Below are 19,442 nucleotides of genomic sequence, written 5' to 3' on the forward strand. Positions count from 1 at the left end.
ACTTGCATTAATACTGAGAACCCACTACGTGCCAGACATTATTCTAAAAACCAGAGATAGAGAAGTGAACAAACAAGGTCCTTGTTCAAATGGCTCTTCTAATCTGAAAATATGAACATGTCAGGTAGTAATCAGCACTCTGAAGAATAGCAGGATTGAGGGGAAGGAGTGCTGAGTGAGAGGGGGCCCTCTTTTACACAGTGCCTGTGAAGTTACAGTTGAACAGAGACCTAAGGGAAGGAATGAAGCCATGTGGATAGCTGGGGTAAGAGCCTTCCCTGCAGAGGAATCAACAAGGCCAGTGGCTCTGGGAAGAGTGTCTGTGAAACCAGGCCACAGGGACTAGAAAGGGTGGTGGGAGACGAACACGGAGGTGGCTGGAGGAGGCCAAGTCATGGGGGCCCTTTGTCCCTCCAGACCCTCTCCACCTTCTCTGCTGCCTGGGAACCTGATGTTCATGGACCACATCAACAGGCTCCCTTGACCTCTGGCTTCCTGTGGGATTTGGCCAATGGAAGGTACCTGCAATAAATCAGAAGGCAGGAGTCTTTACTGAGGGCCACAGCTTCTGTCAGGTGACCCTCCTTAGTTCACCTGCACTCTTCAGACTGGGGGTGGAAACGCCTAATATCTCCCCACGGTTGCTAGCTCCAGGAACTAGCACACAGTATGCCCCATGGCTTCCCTAAACCCCACTCACATCTTTGTAAACTGTTCCTTTAGTAGATTCTCGCCTAATTCCTCAATGTGAGTGTGACATCTGTCTGTTTTCTGCCAGGATCCTAACACTCCTTTATAGGCTAAGATAAGGATTTTAGATTGAATTCTGAAGGAGATGGGAAGCCACTGGAGGTTTTTGAGCCTATGGGACATCGTGTGACTTACATTTTAGATCACTCTACATGCTGGATGTTGAAAAGACCTCGGTGGAGCTCACAGGTAGAAACAGAACAGTTTAGGGGGCTTTTACACTAGTAAGGTAGAAAGCGACTTTGGGCTAGGGTGGTTGTAGGAAAGGCCATAAGGGTTCAACTGTGGGCGTATGTTGTAAAGGTAGAGCCAAGAGGATTTGGTGATCAAGTACCTGTAAGGTATATGAGAAAAAAAAAGTCCAGGTTGACTCAGGTTTTTTGGTCTAAGTTGCCATTCATTGAGATGGAGATGTCTGGGGAGAGAGCAGGTCTGGGCTGCAAAAATCAGGAGTTCTGTTTGGGATTAAACAAAAGTCTAGGTGTTTATTAGGGATCCAAGTGGGGATGTTGAATAAGCCAATGCATACCTAAGGCTGGAGTTCAGGGAAGACCAGATGAAATTACCTAGGAGTTGATATAAACAGAAAAGAAATGAGTTCCAAGGAGTGAGCCTTTTCTTTGGGAGCTACCAGAGGATGGTTCACCAAAAGGAAGGAGAAAACCAAGAAAGAAGACATGTGAGTATAGGAATCTGACACTAGAGGCTGGAAGAATCCCCATATTGATGCAGAAAGGGGATCCCAGACCTGTGGGTCTTAAGAGTAACCTGTCTGGGGCGCCTGGGTGGCTCAGTTGTTTGGGCGTCCAACTTCATCTCGCGGTCCGTGGGTTCAAGCCCTGCATCGGGCTCTGTGCTGACAGCTCGGAGCCTCCTGCTTCGGATTTTGTGTCTCCCTGTCTGCCCTTCCCCCACTCATGCTCTGTCTCCATCTCTCAAAAATGAATAAACATTAAAAGAATTTTTTTTTTAAAGAGTAACCTGTCTGAATTGGATCTAGAAGTTACAGGCCCTGGGAGGGATATCACCAAGAAAAAGAAAGGAAGTAAACATGCTTGAACATACAAGGTAACTACTAACACATTTTAGGTAAACATATTTACATGAAATATTAAGCATAGAATTACACATACTAAATATAAGCATCTGTTATATAAAAGCCACAGAAATGTAAACCTAAAATACTGATTTAACCAAAAACTATAATTACGAGGATTCCAAGGGAAGAGGTATAAAATAAAATGCAAAAAATCCTAGTATAAAAATGTTAGAGGAACTCCACACTTGCGTGTATCCCAAAGAATAGAAAACAAGGGCTCAAAACAAGTACATGTACATGAATGTTTGTAGCAGCACTATTTGAAATAGCCAAAAGGTGGAAGCCCAAATATCTTTCGAGTGAATGCATAAATTATGCTTATATGCAGTGGAACATTACTCAGCTATAAACGTACTGACATGCTACGTGAATGAACCCCCAAAACATGATGCTAAGTGAAAGCCAGACATAATAGATCACATGTTACATGAATTCCATTTGTTTGAAATATCCAGAACAGAAAGCAGATTGGTGGTTGCCAAGGGCAGAGTGAGGTGGGGAGAATGAGGAATAACTGTATGTATGTTTCTATGTATGTATGCATGTATATTATTTGAGAGAGCGTACACATGTGCAAGTTGGGGAGGGACAGAGAGAATTCCAAGCAGGCTCCCCTATGTCAGTGAAAAGCTCAACGTGGGGCTCAATCTCACCAACCATGAAGATCATGACCTGAGCCAAAATTAAGAGCAAACCATAGGCTTAACTGACTCAGCCACCCAGGTGCCCGAGTAACTGCTTTGAGTGTGGTTTCATTTTGGGGTGATAAAAATATTTTGGAACTAGACAGGGTGATTTTTGCACATTATAAATATACTAACCACCACTGAACTATTCACTTTAAAATGACGAATTTTATGTTATGTGAATTTCACCTCAATTTTTTTTTAATTAATTTACTTTTTTGAGAGAGAATGAGCAAGAGAGCAACAGGGGAGAGGCAGAGAGAGAATCCCAAGCAGAATCTGTGCCCAAAGCACAGAGCCCGATGTGGGGCTCAAACCCACAAACTGTGAGATCATGATCTGAGCCAAAATCAAGACACCTAACTGGCTGAGCCACCCAGGCATCCCTTTTTTTTTTTTTTTTTTTTTTTTTTAAAGGAATGTTGTTTAAAAATAAGAAGGCATAGGGGTGCCTGGGTGGCTCAGTCAGTTGAACATCTGACTCTTGATTTCAACTCAGGTCATAATCTTGTAGATCTTACAGTTCATCAAGGGATCAAGCCCAGCATCCCTGTCTGCTTGGGATTTCCTCTCCTCTCTGCCCCTCCCCAGCTTGTGCTCTCAAAATAAACAAACAGTAAAGAAAAAAAAAAAAAAGAAGAAGAAGAAAGCATTATATGTTAGGAAAAAAACAGCTGAGTTTAAAGTAGTTTCTCTAGACTTCAGACTATGAAAGGGAAGATTGTTTTTAGTTGTCTGGTAAAATACTTTTATTTTTTAAAAGCATGTTTTAATTTTTTTTTTAAATTTATTTTTGACAGCAAGAGAGAGAGCACAAGTGGAGAAGGTGGCAGAGAGAGAAAGGGAGACACAGAATTCAAAGCAGGCTCCAGGCTCCGAGCTGTCAGCACAGAGCCTGACATGGGGCTTGAACTCACGAACTGGGAGATCATGACCTGAGCCAAAGTTGAACACTCAACCAACAAGCCACCGTGAAATCATGACCTGAGCCAAAGTCAGACACTCAACCAACTGAACCACCCTGGTGTCCCAGAAAAGATGATTTTTAAATGAAGAGAACAGTTGTTGAAGGAAACCTTCAAACCCTAGCTGCTCACATATGGATAGATTTGGACAAATAACATGTACATGCTGATTCCAACTGTGTCAGAAAGTTTCGTTTAAAAAGGAAGAAATGTCTAAGTCTGAAAGATAGATGAAGACCATATTAAACAGAAGGGGAAGCAGAAGAAACAATTTATTAGACTGATCTATTTTTTTTTTTAATTTTTTTTTCAATGTTTTTACTTATTTTTGGGACAGAGAGCGACAGAGCATGAACGGGGGAGGGGCAGAGAGAGGGAGACGCAGAATCGGAAACAGGCTCCAGGCTCCGAGCCATCAGCCCAGAGCCTGACGCGGGGCTCGAACTCACAGACCGTGAGATCGTGACCTGGCTGAAGTCGGACACTTAACTGACTGCGCCACCCAGGCGCCCCATGATCTATTTTTTTAAAAAGAGATCATAAAGAAAAATCATTAGGGATTATAAAATTCTTAAACTTCTACAGCAAAAATACCACAAACAAGATGGAAAGACAGAAAACATTGGGGAAAATATTTGTAATACATGTTATAGGTAGGATTAAGAATAACAATGTTCCAGGGGCACCAGGGTGGCTCAATTGGTTGAGCATCCAATTTCCGCTCAGGTCATGACCTCATGGTTTGTGGGTTCAAGCCCTGTGTCAGGCTCTGTGCTATTAGCTCAGAGCCTGGAGCCTGCGCCTGCTTCGGATTGTGTCTCCCTCTCTCTCTACCCCTCCCCACTCGTACTCGGTCTCTCTCAAAAATAAACATTAAAAAAAAAAAAAGAAAAAAAGACTAACAATGTTCCAAAAGAGACATACTTTATAGGGCATGAAGAGGCAATTCACAAAAAGGAAAGATTAAATATTCATTAATCAAATAAGTAAAATAGAATAAAACAAAAAACAGAATATCCTTTTTAAACAAAAAACAAGTTTTGAGCCTGGGTGACTCAGTTGGTCGAGTGTCCAAGTCTTGATTTCGGCTCAGGTCATATCTGTTATGGGACTGAGTCCACACTGAGCTTGGAGCCTGCTTGGGATTCTTTCCCTCTGCCCCTCTCCCCTGCTCACCCTCTCTAAAATTAAAAAAAAAATTTTTTTTGAAAGGTACCTGAAGAAATGACACTTACGGACTTTTTGATAATTTTATCAGTAGACTTTTGAAATGCAGTTTGGCAAAATATAAAACATACATGCCAAAGTTCCCATTCCTGGGATTTATCTCAAGATAACAAGGCAAATTATAGTACACAGCACCATGGAATACCAAAATCAAGACATAACCAGCGAAAATGATGAGATGATCTATGTAGTAAGATGCCCATGTACAAAAGTCTTTGGAATATCTTAACAGGTAGTTACCTGGAGGGATGTTCACCACATCAATTGCTAAAGTTCTCTGAATGACTCAACTACTGCTACATATTAACTTCATATAATCCTCACAGTAATTTAGAGATTTATTTAGTTTTTTGAGAGAGCACACACAAGCAAGCTGGGGAGGGGCAGAGAATCCCAGGCAGGCTCCACATGGTCAGCGCAGAGCCTGATGTGGGGCTTGAACACACAAACCATGAGATCATGACCCAAGCCAAAGTGGGACAACCAACTGAGCCACCCAGGTGCCCCAATATTCTTTAGATTTCACCCCCATAGCCTTTAAGTGGCAGAGCTGTTGCTGAAGACCAAGTTTGACCCCTCTGCTCACAATTTAAAAGAATTGCAGATGTTTTTACATTTTACTGTATCAAATAAACTCACTTTTTAAGGCATTAAAAACCTCCTACTTGCAGTTGTATTTGCAGTAATTCTGGGGGTGCCTTGGTGGCTCATCTGGTTAAATGTCCAACTCTTGATTCGGCTCAGGTCATGATCTCGCTGTTTGTGGGATTGAGCCCGGTGTTGGGCTCTGCACTGACAGCATGGAGCCTATTTTGGATCCTCTCTCCGCCCCCTCCTGCTTGTGCTCTCAAAAAATAAAAACCTTAAAAAAACAGTTGTAGTTAATTGTTGGCTTGATGGCAAGACTCACAAATACACAAATACTTCCTACAATTAGAAAGAAACCTAGGGGCACCTGGGTGGCTCATTGTGTCTGACTTCAACCTAGGTCATGATCTTACAGTTTGTGAGTTTAAGCCCCACGATGGGCAGTGCTGACAGCTCAGAGCCTGGAGCCTGCTTAGGATTCTGTGTCTCCTTCTTTCTCTGCCCCTCCCCTGCTCATGCTCTCTCAAAAATAAGTAAATGTTAACAACAACAAAAAAAGGAACAAAATCTATACATGCTTTGAAACATCAAATGTCCCACCTACTATTAACTAGTTTTTGGTCCAGAACCATCAATACCCAACATCTGCATAGCTACCTAGGGATTCCAAGGGATCGTGCTGGGAGTTACCTTGTTTTACTTATTCATCACTCTTGGAAATATTTGCCTTACTCGTCAGTTTGATTCTTGGTTTATGATGGTTAGTCACTTTTAAGACATGAACATGAACACAAAGGATGAAAAACTTAAATCTTTAACACCAGGTAAGAATTGGGTAAAATACTGAAACAGACGGTTTCCAATTATTAGAAGGGGGACTGAATCAGCTTGCATACCCAGCATAGAGCACACAATACCGGGTAGGTGAATAGATCAAGTGCTCTGAAGAACAAGGCAAGTCACTTGGCGTCTGTAACCCCAGAGCACAGTACTCAAAAGGCGATCAATGCTAGCTGATACCAGTCTCTTGAAAAAGGGACTTCACCTTAGTGTGATTTCAAACACAACTTTGATTATTGCTTAGGGTAAACCTTAAGAAAATAGCTTATTCAGTGTACCTATTTAAGTGATACACACTTAGAAAACAGGCAGTACATAAAAATCACCCACTTTAACGTTTTCTGAATTCTGAAGGAGCGTGGCTCCATATACCACCCCGACGTACAGCTTATCATTTACCTTATGGTTCCAGACTCGCCTCTTTTAAACAGGGATACCCACATACCTCTTAGGTTAAGAATTAAATACTCTGAGGGGTGCCTGGGTGGCGCAGTCGGTTAAGCGTCCGACTTCAGCCAGGTCACGATCTCGCGGTCCGTGAGTTCGAGCCCCATGTTGGGCTCTGGGCTGATGGCTCAGAGCCTGGAGCCTGTTTCTGATTCTGTGTCTCCCTCTCTCTCTGCCCCTCCCCCGTTCATGCTCTGTCTCTCTCTGTCCCAAAAATAAATAAACGTTGGAAAAAAAAAAAAAAGTTAAAAAAAAAAAAGAATTAAATACTCTGAAAACACCCAGCTGAGTGTTTATTTAACCCTCCAAAAGTTGCAAGGCTTAGTGACCTGGGTTCATCTCACCAACAGTTCTTCTGGCTCCCTGATTCAGATGAACTGTGCTTACTGTTACCTGAATCCTTTCTTCACCTTTAAGCCTTACCAACAAGACTGGGATCAAATTATCAGGTCTTCCTTAGGACCCTTCATACTAAAGATGTTCCTCCTGCAGAGAAACTTTCTCGTGCATTTGTTAGTAGACTGCCACATACACTACCAGGATAACAATTCCTCACAGGTCTACCTCAGTCTTAACATCAAATGTACCAAAAATACTTAGAAACATTTTTGCCATGACATCAAAACAAGTCACTGCTTTCCTAGTTTCTTCCAGTTCTGCCACTCCCTCCCCCATTTAACCACCCACCAAGTTATAAACTGCTCAGATAGTTGAGCAGTGAAGGGATGAATAGATGGGTGCTATCTCGTTGCTCCCCGCAAAATCACACTTCTCATTGTGCTACAACACTTCCACATCAAAAAACCAATACATATGAATCGACGATATATATACTTCTAGGGAAAGAAACACAAACTATGCTTCTTGTTAGACAATGATTTTATTGCTTGAGCACATGGTCAAATTTATGCAACCAGGGCAGAGGCTGTGGATGACTCGCTGAAAAGGAAAAAAGGAGAGGGAAGAAGAGTTGGATTATTATAGGTCCCCCATATTTATTCACAGACTCTAACACCTAGCAGAGCTATTTTCAAACAGCTAAAATAAACCACAAATACATAAAATGCACCAAAACGCCAAGGTTCCTGAATTAGTTTATTGTGTTTAAGCATGAGGAACAAAGATGCTCACTCATCTAAGGGAGAACCGGCCAACATAAGGAAAAACCCTTCTAGTGAAACCTGTGAATGTTTAGAAATTAATCATCATAATGAGCTATCTATGCAAAAATGAAGACAACATAAAAACAAGGAGCAGAGCTATGAGCTGAAACTTTACCCACTATCTAGAAGTGATTCAAAGGGCTTATTCATGTTTTAAATCAGGGGTCTGCAAACTATGGCCCTTTGCTAGCCTTTGTAAATAAAGTTTCAGTGGAACACGGCCATACCCATTTGTTTACATATTGTCTATGCTGTATTCCTCCCAAAATGGCAGAATTGAAATAGTAGTTGACCACATAGCCATGGCCTAAAACATTCACTAACAGGCCTTTTACTATAGTTGCTACTGTGTTTACTATATGGCTAATGTCTGTTCTTATTAACAAAAAAGGTTAATACTTACTATTTCCAATTTGGGGGGAGGACTCGTTTGGTCTTATAATATCGAGCCAACCGGTGAATACGGCTCTCGATAAGAATCAGTCGGAATTTAGCATCCTTATCCTAAAGGACAAATTATAAAGATTTATTCTTATCCTAAAAATAAAAATCGACATAATTTAAGAAAACTCCCTCAAAACAATAATCAAATATTATTTTAACAAAAAAATGTATAGATACCATGCACTTTTAAGTTACCCAATGCCCTGTAATAGAATCCGAGGCTAAGGTTCATGTGGCTAGATTAAATCCTTAAGGGAATTTAAGGCGCCCCCAAATTTTAACATGAATGATTCGCAAAACTGTGCAAATAAAACAAAATTCCGCAAATAAATAACTCAACATTTTCAATCAAGTGATATACTGCATCTAGAGGAGCCAAAGCCACCCACCTCCTGCCAGTCTTTTCTGGTAGAATTTTTATTTCAAAACAACTGTGGTGTCACAGTTTGTGTTTCAAGCCTCTTTAGGAAATTCAAATCAGATGCACTACAGTTTATTGAAGCTCATACAAACAGTTCCATTCTCTTACTTTTCTGTTCCTCTCAAGATGCTTTCGAACAGCAACAGCTTTCTTAATCAAATGGTAGAGGTCCTCAGGAAGATCAGGCGCAAGTCCTTTGGACTTAAGAATTCTCAAAATTTTATTGCCTGTCACAAAACGTACTTGTGCAACACCATGGGAGTCTCTCAGGATCACACCTGAAAAAAACAGTAATATAAATCCCCCCTGCCAAACACAGAACTTAAGCATGTGATGTCAAGGCTCTGAGATCAAGTCATTATCCACGGTTTCCTCTGTGAAACAGGGTTCCTTTTGTATCACAGAAAAACAACATGAGAATGCATGTAAAGCTCACTCAGACATCCAAGGTTGGTTTACCCAGCACTAAGGAAAACCGTTCTGGAGGAAACTGCCAATGCTGGTGCTTATCAACAGAGTGAACTTGATGGATTATAGGCCACCAAAGAAATCAGTGAGATTCCCACGTATATTTGCTTAATAACTGAACTTAATAATCAGACATTCTTCTGAGAACTTTACATACATTATTAAATCTCAAAATAGCACCATCTGAGTATTTTACAGTTTATTATGTATTTCCTATTTTGTGTGATACCTCTGGCTAGACTAATTATATAGTTGCACGGTGCCTCAGTTTCCTCAACTGTAAGATGGAGAAAACTTCACAATCATTTGAAAGTACGGCAATCAGAATTACATGAAGTCATTACATATAAAATGTATAGAACCATTCAGCCAGGAATAACTAACTACCTAGCGCATACTAAGTACTCATTAAATTTTGGCGAGCATTTTAACAATTTTCCCGTCTTCCAAATTAAGAACTTGAGAGTTCAAAAAACAAACACTTGGCCGCGGTCATCAGCGGTAAAGCCAGGAAAACCAGCAAAAAGTTTTTAAAGCACGTATGCGACACGTTTACCCCCAGCGACTTTTTCAGCAAGTTACACGAAGGCAGGCGGAAGGAGCTACATTACATATATATACCCACCGATTTGTGAGGGAGTCAGGCCCTTTTTGGCCAGTTTGTAGATCTGCTCCTTCACGTCGTCGGACGTCAACTTCAGCCACTGTTTAGGGAAAAGAAACTTGCCTTAGAAGGAGAAACCAGGGATGGTACCGAAGCACAGAGGTCTTTACCACCCTCCAAGAGGAGCTCCTCACGCACACATGGCCCCCACGCCTCGGTACCGCTTCTCCCGAGCGACGGATAGTAGCACCCCTCCCCGACTTCTCCCGTGTCTCCGCAAGCTACTTACGGTGGGCACGCTGCGGCGGTAAGGCAGAGCCGACTGGGACAGGCCCTTCCTGGGGAAAGAAAGTCTCGGAATAACGTGGTGGTAGTGGTGGTGGCCAGTGCCACAATAAACTACAACATCAACCCCCTCAATTCGCTGCCCACACGCCCCCCTTTTCCCCTCACCCCGCGGCCCGAGCTTTGCAACCCGCTCAGAAACCCGAGCTCACCCGGGAGCGTGCATGCGACCCATGATGGCGGCGGTCAGGCAGCAAAAAAGAGAGCGAGGGTAGGAAAGCCGCAGGAAGCTACCCAGCACACAGGAAGTGACCTCACATACGCCCACCCTTTTCGCGTGCAGGAGGCGGAGCTACGCTGCGTGACTCCCGGCGTCCCCTGGCTGCATGTCCCGAGATGCTTTTCAGAGTTGTGCCCCAAGATTCCTCGAGGTGCAGGACTACGTATCCCGGCATGCATCGGTCTTTAAGGAGGCTTCTGGCCAGAGCGGGAAATTAAGTGCGCCGTTAGACTTTCTGGAAGAGCTGTCAGCGCTAAAAATGTACAGGTTCGAATCCCCGACTGGGAGTGAGCGTGGAACAGCTACAGTTTCAGGGATTGGTGGATTTGGTCCCTGCCCCAGAAAGGCCACCGAATTTGGGCGCCTGAGGTTCAACCATGCAGTTGTTCATCCATTCACCAGGGCAGCTCTTGTCTTGGTACTAGCTACGTCACAGTCTTTCTCTGCCCTTAATGAATTCACAATTACAATACCCTGGTAGTAAGTGCTACACTGGAAGTCATGGTAGTTACCACGCAGCCACCGCTATCACTTTTTAAAGTTTATTTATTTTGAGAGAGAGTGTGGGGGGGAAGGGCAGAGAGAGAATCCCAGGCAGGCTGCATGTTCAGCACGGAGCTCACCTTGGGGTTCCATCTCGAATGTGAGATCGTGACCTGAGCGTAATACAAGTTGGACACGTAACCAGCTGGCTGAGCCAGGTGCCCTGAAACCTGATTATTTTTTCAAGACAAAAAAAAAGTATTAGATCTAAAAAGTTACTGTTAACACATTTATTAAAAATAGAGGTTCAGTGACCAAAGGGTCTTTAAGGGTTGAACTTTTAAACCTTTTTTGAGGTAAAATTCACATACTATAAAATTTGCTATTTTAACCATTTTGAAGTGTACAATTCAGTGCCTTTTGGTATTTTCACAGTATTATGCAACCAACCATCATCAATTCCAGGAATTTTCGTCACCCCAAAAAGAAGCCTTGTACTCTTTAAGGAATTACCTGCTAGGCTCCACTCCCCCACAGGCCGTGGCAACCACTAATCTGCTTTGTCTCTATGGATTTGCCTATTCTGGACATTTCATATAAATGGAATCATAAAATATGTGGCCTTTTGTGACTGGCTTCTTCATTATCATAAGGTTTTCAAGGTTTGTCCATGTTGTAGCATCTTCGTTACTTTTTGTGGTTAAATAACATTCTATATGGATATACCACATTTTATTTCTATTTGGCCATTATGAGTAATGCTATGAACATTTGTGTACAAGTATTTGACTACCGCTTTTCAATTCTTGGAAATATATATACATATATATGTATGTATATATATGTATACACATATACATACATATATATGTATGTATATGTATACACATATACATACATATATATGTATGTATATGTATACACATATACATACATATATATGTATGTATATACATACATACATATATGTATATACATACATACATACGTATGTATGTACATATGTATACACATATACATACATATATATGTATGTATATACATACATACATATATGTATATACATACATACGTATGTATGTACATATGTATACACATATACATACATATATATGTATGTATATACATACATACATATATGTATATACATACATACATACGTATGTATGTACATATGTATACACATATACATACATATATATGTATGTATATGTGTATACATATACATACATATATATGTATATATGTGGTAATTTTTAACTTTTTTTGGCAGCTGCCAAACGTTTTCGACATCAGCGGCACCACATTACGTTCCCACTAGCAATGTATGAGGGCTCAAAGTTCTCCACAGACTTTTAAAATTTATTTGTAATGTTTATTTTTGAGAGATCACGAGTGGGGGATGGGCAGAGAGGGAGAGGCAGAACCTGAAGAAGGCTCCAGGCTCTGAGCTGTCAGCACAGTGACCGATGCGGGGTTCGAAGTAACAAAATGTGAGATCATGACCTGAGCAGAAGTTGGACACTTAACCCACCGACCTACCCAGGCGCCCCTCTGTATATACTTAAATAAATGCCTTTATTTAGTAGGTTCCATGCCCAATGTGGGACTTGAACTCACGACCTCGAGATCAAGAGTTGGATGCTCTACCAACTAAGCCAGCCAGGAGCACCCTACCACTTTTAAATTCTAGGTATCCCAGTGGGTATGAATTGGTATCTCATAGTAGTTTTGAGATATGTAGAGCCTGCTTGGGATTCTTTGCCTCTCTCTTTGCCCCTCCCCGGCTCCTAATTAAAAAAACAAAGAAACAAAAAAAAAAAAACCTCTGGTCCAATCCAAGGTTACAAAGATGTACACCCATGTTTTCTTCTAAGAGTTTTATAACTTTATGTTTAGATCTTTGATCTATTTTGAATTGTTGCATATGCTGTACTGTTCTTTTGCATGTGGCTGATTGTCCCATCACCATTTGCTAAAAAACCTCTTTACCATTTTAATGGTGGCAGTCTTGTGTCTTTCCTGGATCATGATTCAAACAAAAATAACCAAATAATTGTTCTAGAAATGAAAAGTATAACAACCAAAACTAAAAACTTGATGGGAGTGGGTGCCTGGGTGGCTCAGTGGGTTGAACATCTGACTTCAGCTCAGGTCATGATCTCATGGTTCATGAGGTTGAGCTCCATGTTGGGCTCTGTGCTGACAGCTGAGCCTGGAGCCTGCTTGGGATTCGGTGTCTCCCTCTCTCTGCCCCTCCCCCACTCATACTCTGTCTCTTTCTGTCTCTCTCTCTCTCAAAAATAAACATTAAAAAAACAAAAAAAAACACAAAAACCAAAACTCAATGGAGGACTTAAAACAGTTGGAGAGAAGTAGTAAATTTGGAAAGGAAGTCACAATAAATTATTCAGAATTGAAGAAAGATTTAAGAATCCTAAAAAAAAAAAAAAAAAAGAAAAAAGAAAAAAGCCCCATCCTAGTTAATACAGATAAAACAAGATTAGCCTAAGGTAAGTAACTGAAGGTGTATGATGGATTCATTCATGGTGTTCATTACCCTGTTATCTAATTTTGTATGTCTAAGTTTTGTGTGATAAAATTTTTCAAAAAAGTAAGGGTGAGGAGTGCCTGGGTGGCTCAGTCTGTTGAGCGTCTGGCTTCCGATCGGGTCATGATCTCACGGTTTGTGAGTTCGAGCCCCGTGTCGGGCTCTGTGCTGACAGCTCAGAGCCTGGGGCTTGCTTCAGATTCTGTGTCCCCCTCTCTCTCTCCCCCACCCCTGCTTGTGCTCTGTCTCTATCTTTCAAAAATGAATAAACATTTTAAAAAATTATAAAAAAAAAGTAAGGATGAAATTAAGGTCCCCCCCCCCGACTGAAACTGGGTTTATTGCCCCAGGAAATTGGCTTTGTGTAAGTTATTAGTTTTTTGTGGTCTCTGGGCCCCTTTACATGTTATCTGTAGGGTCAGAGAACCATAACCTCACACTGGATTATTCCAAGATGGAGGTAAAATATTAGAGAAATCTACATTTCTCTGTTTTGTAGATAGGTATATAACATGCTGTTACTATACTAGTCTAGTAAACCACCAAAGGCCATGGACCATACTCAGAGAAGTCTGTAAATATTGCATATTTTGTCATTCCAATTATATGAAATAATGATGGGGCAAAGTGGCAGTCCAGATCTTCAAAGAACCATATTTAGAAGTCAGATTTTTAGGGCAACTGACAGATCAGTTTTGAAATTCAGGATATTTGAACTTAATAAACTCCTGGGTGAGAAACAAAGTACACAACAGTGAGCTCATATCAAAGTTTATTTATTTTTTAAGTAAACTCTGCCCAACATGGAGCTTGAACTCACAACCCCAAGATCAAGAGTTGCATGCTCTACCAACTGAGCCAGGCAGGCTCCCCGAGTTCATATAAAGTTTGGAACCAAAAATGTTAATATGTTGATGAGTAAAGAAATGACAGCAGAGTTCCTTTATTCCAGAAATATTTTAATACAATCATAGTACAGGTTATGAAGTCACATTCAATCCACTGAATATATTCAAGGTATTAATAAAAATATTATACATCTTTACTCACTACCCTAATATAATTAAAGTATTTGGTTCTTATAGATGAGATTACTTGCCATATTCATTCATATTTGCACTGCTAATCGAACAGCATGTAAGTAAATCCATGGATTATGGTAAGTGGGGGCTTTAGTCCTTTTTGATCTGAAGTCTAAGTATCAAAATTGAGTATTTTCTTTTAAGTGCCACAATACTTGAATCCAAGAACAGTCAACCAACTTAAGGCAAGATATTGAAACTTTTATACAACTTCAATTTGAAAAAAGAATACTTTATCAAATATCATACATGCCTTAACAGTTAGCTACCTATAGGTTTTTATAAAGGCAGTAATAAAAATGTCAGTGCAAGTTCTACATTGGGTTCCTCAGTAGAGAAAATAATAGGTTCTTGGAGTAAACCATTATTTCCAAATCCCAAAACACTGCAAAAGGAAATAATTTTTCTGGTGCAGGACTTACATGTAGCATAATTATTTTTACTCAGTAAAGACAGATATAAAACATTGTGATTATACATAAAAATTAGTGTCTTGGTGAGTCTGCTTAAACTTTTGCTTCAGATTTACTTCAATGCAAGCTTTATAAAATGTTTTTTTAAAAAACAACTGATTTAAAAATCTGATAATAGTGCAAAGAGGCGTCTCTGTCCTTTTTTTTTGTAAGGGCTGAAGATTAGCATTTTTACAAAGAAATAACTTACATTAAAATATACGTAAAATATGTGTGCATTTTTTTTTTTAATGAGCAAAGAAGGCACAAAATGAGTTAAATTAAGAAAAAACATTACCATTTGTTCTGAACTCTGGTTAACTGAACAGTATCAATCATAATATACATTTTTAGGTAAGAAATCCACATTTGTTGTAATGGAAAAATGACATCACATTTTCTAGCTCTATTATTTGTGCTGAAAGACACTGCTGTAACAAATTGCAAATAGGCAGTATACATGGAGTCCAATTAACAATGGCCTTCTACCAACACAGTACTTTTTTTCTTTTCCTTTCTTTTTTTTACAGTGGCTAAGTGATAACTCATGGAATGAAATTAGGTCTCAAAGCTAAAGGGAAAATATCTAGCACTTCTTTATATCTGCAAAAGTACTTGTACACTACAAAGAAATGTTAACTGGATGTGGAAAAAGCAAAAAAAAAAAAAAAAAAACGGTGTGCTTTGATCTGCATTGTAATTAAGTTATTAAATAGACAACACATTTTAACATAAAAAAAAAAAAGACATTCATATATTATACTAACAGGGTTTCCTACAAATGGACCATTAGTGTTAGGCACCAAAAATTTCAAGTGTTTTTTTTTTTTTTAATCTGTCCCATTGATAGATACATCCTCAGCCATTCTATTTCTACTCTGTAGGTTTCACCATTTACATTAAACATTTGCACAGTTCATAAAAATTATGTTACGGGCAACTGAAGTGGAGACTGTCCTTTCTCTGCTGGTATTCTTCATTACATGTTTTGTCAGTTACCTCACAGCAACTAGATTACTACAATCTCTATTACCATTCAACAACTGTCAGAAAGTCCATGCTAGCCATGAGAATATATAAACATATTTATTCAAACTAAACACAAAATTATGTGTGCAGGTGAATAATAAAAATGAATCTTATCCTTAATGGTTACTGTAGAATAATTTCAATCATGTCCCTTATGATTCTGAATCCCATTATATTAAGTAATTCATGTGAATGTATAGTGTTTACAAAAATAAGTAAGACAGCTTACAAGACAAATTTTGCTATAAAAAATCTACATTAAAATTCAGTCTGGACCCTAGAAATCTTGTCCTGGGCCTCTTGTGAGGAGTCTGCCCTATTCATGGGGTTCTTCTAACCTAACAGGAATGGGAACATGAGTGAACAATTTTCACTTGCTTAATGAAGAAGAGGAGTATAGATATATGGAGATGGATTACCAAAGTTCAATTCACACTCCTGGGAATAAATGTAGGATTATAATGGAATGATGGAATTTATTATACAGTTACATTGGTGAATCTCATTCAGTTATAGAGCAACAAAAACATAAATCAAATGTTTAACTAAGTCACATGAGAAGTAGAAAAAATTATCTTTCTGTGGGAAAAACATTAGTAAATGTACATAATTCTTATCTTTAGTAAGTTGAAAGTGAGTGAAAACGACTTACTAATTATTTATCAAGTCAGGAAAAAATCAGAATGAAGTGCCAGGGAAGCATATGAAGTTAAGGCACCATTATTTACAACTTCAGTGATTGGCACTTATTCTGAAAAAGGCTTTAAAGACATGGGTGATAAAAAGCAGTATTATTTTCCCCTACTTCTATAAACTACGTAGTAGTTCTGAACATAACTATCTACTTGTGCTTTGCTTTTCGGCCCTGTGAATAGCAGCTGCATTTTCTGGTAACATCCTGCACCTTTCCTTTCCTTTGGTGTTTACGAACACACACAATGGTAAAGGCTATAAAAGGTGCAAAACAGGAAAACAAACATGCTGTGTCTGTGTAAGAAACAATGCAAAATAGATGCCTGAACTGACATAGCACTATCAGACCAAACTAAAGCTATTACTCTGAATTGCTCAAGAAAGGATTAAATCCTTCACCAACTCAAAGTCTTTGTCAGGACTTATATATTAAGTTTAGAGTTTATAGCATTCTATATAATGACTTTAAAACAGCAATGGCTTCAACAAGTTCTTAAAGTTAATTATGTGACTGTTGGTCCAACAGATGTATCGAAATGCAGTTAAGTACATTTACTCTATAATTTCTGTCCAAGTATAAAAATACTATACAAAGTTCATAAGTGTGTATGTGTTTACGTGTTTATAACTGTTCTTACTTCCAAAACTCAGAAATTCATTAGCTTACAAATAGGTTGCCGCAGTCAGCTGATACCACTTAACGGTCTCTTTGCTCAAGTTGAAATCTTTTAAAGGCAGGGTTATTCCACCCAAGAAAAAATTCTCCCGCAGAGATTCTGCACTGAGAACACTGAGTTGAAGTTCTCTCTGTCTTAGGGTTTCCTTGCTATATCCACTGTACACAAGCTATAGCAAAGGCAAAAAGAAATAGTAAGTTACAGATTATTTTAAGTAAAAGCAGAAGTGAGATTAGTAAAGAGACTACAATTGCTGGCATTGACTATGACACATCTGGTGGAATGTGTCTCATACTTTAGATGCACATTTTGTATTCAGGAGTCTTGGATTATCATTATCATTCCTCTGAATGTCTGACATAGAAATGCACAAAGTAGAAAATTATTATTGGCTAAAAACTAACAACATGGATTTTCTGAGATGCAGGTATGGTGAAGGGAAAATCAGTTACAGTGCAGATGCCTGATATCTGAGCCGGAGAATGGAAGGAAGCAAGATGGGATAACATAATTATTTTACAAAAAATAAGGATTAGAATTTCTTCTTGTGGTCTTTTCTGTTGGATTTTATATGCCATGAAATGATAATTTCTGATTATCCATACTTCACTGCAAATTCACCAAGTACACATGCAGTTTATAGCAAATCTGGAATGCTGAAAAGCTCTTTGAAATATCACATCAAAACAGATTTTTTCCCCCCAACAAAGCCTCATCATAACTTCTAAGAAATATCACTTTAATCTAGTCCTTCTCACTGCCTAATAATAACTAAAAACTGACCACATTTTATTTCTTGAAAGTACAACACTACCAACTAGAAAAAACCAATACTACTTTTTGAGAATAACATCACCTGGTCTTCATCAAATATTGTATATGCTTTTAAAGGGCTACATTTTAACAAACTTATAACCTTGATGAAAATCCAGATTTATTTTCTTCCAAATCTCTATCCAGACATTTTTGTTAATGCACACAAATAATGTGGTGTTTATCCTGAAAATGTAGTTAACTAAGGGTTAGCAGGCTTTAATAGATAAGTTTCTAAGTTCTGAGTCACTCAGCAAAGTCAGAGTTCTGTTCCACACTGTTCAGTTGATGCTTTGCTTATTGCTTTTAGTTTAGAGCACTCTTTATATGAAGAGGGTTGCTGGCAAACTAAAACCAATTAGGAAGAGGAGGATTTTTAAATTACATCCTATCAAATAAAGGTAAAAGTACTGAAGATGTTTTAAAAGGATAAACAGGAAGGGCATTTGAACTTCAGTTATCAGAAGAGCTGTCACGCAGAAGGAGAAAAAGAGTAGTTCTGTGTGGTTCCAAGAGGTACAACTGAAACCCACTAAGTGCAAATTGCAGGGAGTGAAGATTTCAGCCCAGTATAAAAAATAATCTAAGAGTCAGAACTGCCCAAATCAAAGTGGATGGCCTGGAAGCATTTCAGCACAGACTGAACATCCACTTTTTGGAAATGTTGCAGAGGGGCTACAAACATGGAAGGGTGGTTGAATAAGAACTCCTAAGATCTTTTAAAACCTAAGGTCAATGATGGCAGGTTCAATTCTGCAACAGTTTGTTAAGTACCACTAGATTGCTATTGAGTAGCTTTACTAGAACAATAAATAGTTCTGCAACTGATACCTAAAAAATTTTAAGTGTTTAAACTTTAAAATCTCAAAAGAACAAATCTAGGACATTTTTAGAAATGATTTTAACTTACCATCTCATTGAATGTTGGATTCCTAGTTTTTCGTGAAATTTTGGTTTTCCGTTTGGATGTTTTGTGGGTATCTGGAAGTAGGTATGTTTTGACATATGGATTTGGGTCAGCTCCATCTTCAGTAACCTATAAAGAAAAGCATTCCCTTAACAGTAATACTTCTTACCAAGGTATAGGTTTTCTCTACAATCATCATTATTTGTAAACACTCACAAGATCTTTGATGTGCATCACCATGATGAAAAGAGTACCATTTCGGTAAGAGACAGATAATTTCACTGCTCCTCCAATTTGGCCTGGAGTAGGACTGAAAGGACCTGCATCTGAAAATATAAATATGTTCATCTTTATTTTATCTTGCTTGCACTGGTTAAAACAACAACAAAAGAAATTTGCTATAATTCCACGACCATTGCATGTGGGGAAAGAAAAAGGTAAATAACCTAATAGGCCACTGATTTATAGTTTTTTAGTAACCGCACTCT

General features: G+C 39.1%; 2 protein-coding genes and 1 long non-coding RNA gene across 5 annotated transcripts in view; 1 reads left to right on the forward strand and 2 right to left on the reverse strand.

The window, feature by feature from the left end:
- Positions 1-7,463: 7,463 nt before the first annotated feature.
- RPS13 (ribosomal protein S13) lies at positions 7,464-10,287 on the reverse strand. The gene is made up of 6 exons (XM_003993023.6): positions 10,200-10,287; positions 9,992-10,040; positions 9,724-9,802; positions 8,739-8,908; positions 8,169-8,269; positions 7,464-7,541 (listed from the first exon to the last, which is right to left on the reverse strand). Exons 1-6 carry the CDS (start codon positions 10,220-10,222, stop codon positions 7,508-7,510), a joined length of 456 nt encoding a protein of 151 aa, XP_003993072.1. The 5' UTR covers positions 10,223-10,287; the 3' UTR covers positions 7,464-7,507.
- A 109-nt stretch (positions 10,288-10,396) lies between these two features.
- Positions 10,397-11,378, forward strand: LOC109492037. The gene is made up of 2 exons (XR_002145745.3): positions 10,397-10,534; positions 11,186-11,378. It is a non-coding gene; the product is annotated as an uncharacterized LOC109492037 (long non-coding RNA).
- Positions 11,379-14,239: 2,861 nt separating this feature from the next.
- Positions 14,240-19,442, reverse strand: part of PIK3C2A (phosphatidylinositol-4-phosphate 3-kinase catalytic subunit type 2 alpha) — a 189,521-nt gene continuing 184,318 nt past the window's right edge. For all 3 annotated transcript variants that reach the window (XM_045039035.1, XM_045039036.1, XM_006937126.5), the window contains 3 exons: positions 19,171-19,280; positions 18,958-19,083; positions 14,240-17,403 (listed from right to left, as the gene is read on the reverse strand). In XM_045039035.1, the coding sequence (XP_044894970.1) occupies positions 17,221-17,403; positions 18,958-19,083; positions 19,171-19,280 (419 nt within the window). In that variant the 3' untranslated portion in view covers positions 14,240-17,220. The remainder of the gene's footprint in view (positions 17,404-18,957; positions 19,084-19,170; positions 19,281-19,442) is intronic.

This window comes from Felis catus, chromosome D1, assembly GCF_018350175.1.
Source record: "Felis catus isolate Fca126 chromosome D1, F.catus_Fca126_mat1.0, whole genome shotgun sequence".
NCBI classification, from domain to species: domain Eukaryota; kingdom Metazoa; phylum Chordata; class Mammalia; order Carnivora; family Felidae; genus Felis; species Felis catus.

Coding starts and splice junctions, on each gene's coding strand:
- RPS13 (XM_003993023.6), bottom strand. CDS start 10,222: ATGGGTCGCATGCACGCTCCCGG. Junction 9,803..9,991: donor ACCGCCGCAGCGTGCCCACC/GTAAGTAGCTTG, acceptor TTCCCTAAACAG/TGGCTGAAGTTGACGTCCGA. Junction 8,270..8,738: donor ATCTTGAGAGGAACAGAAAA/GTAAGAGAATGG, acceptor TTTGTCCTTTAG/GATAAGGATGCTAAATTCCG.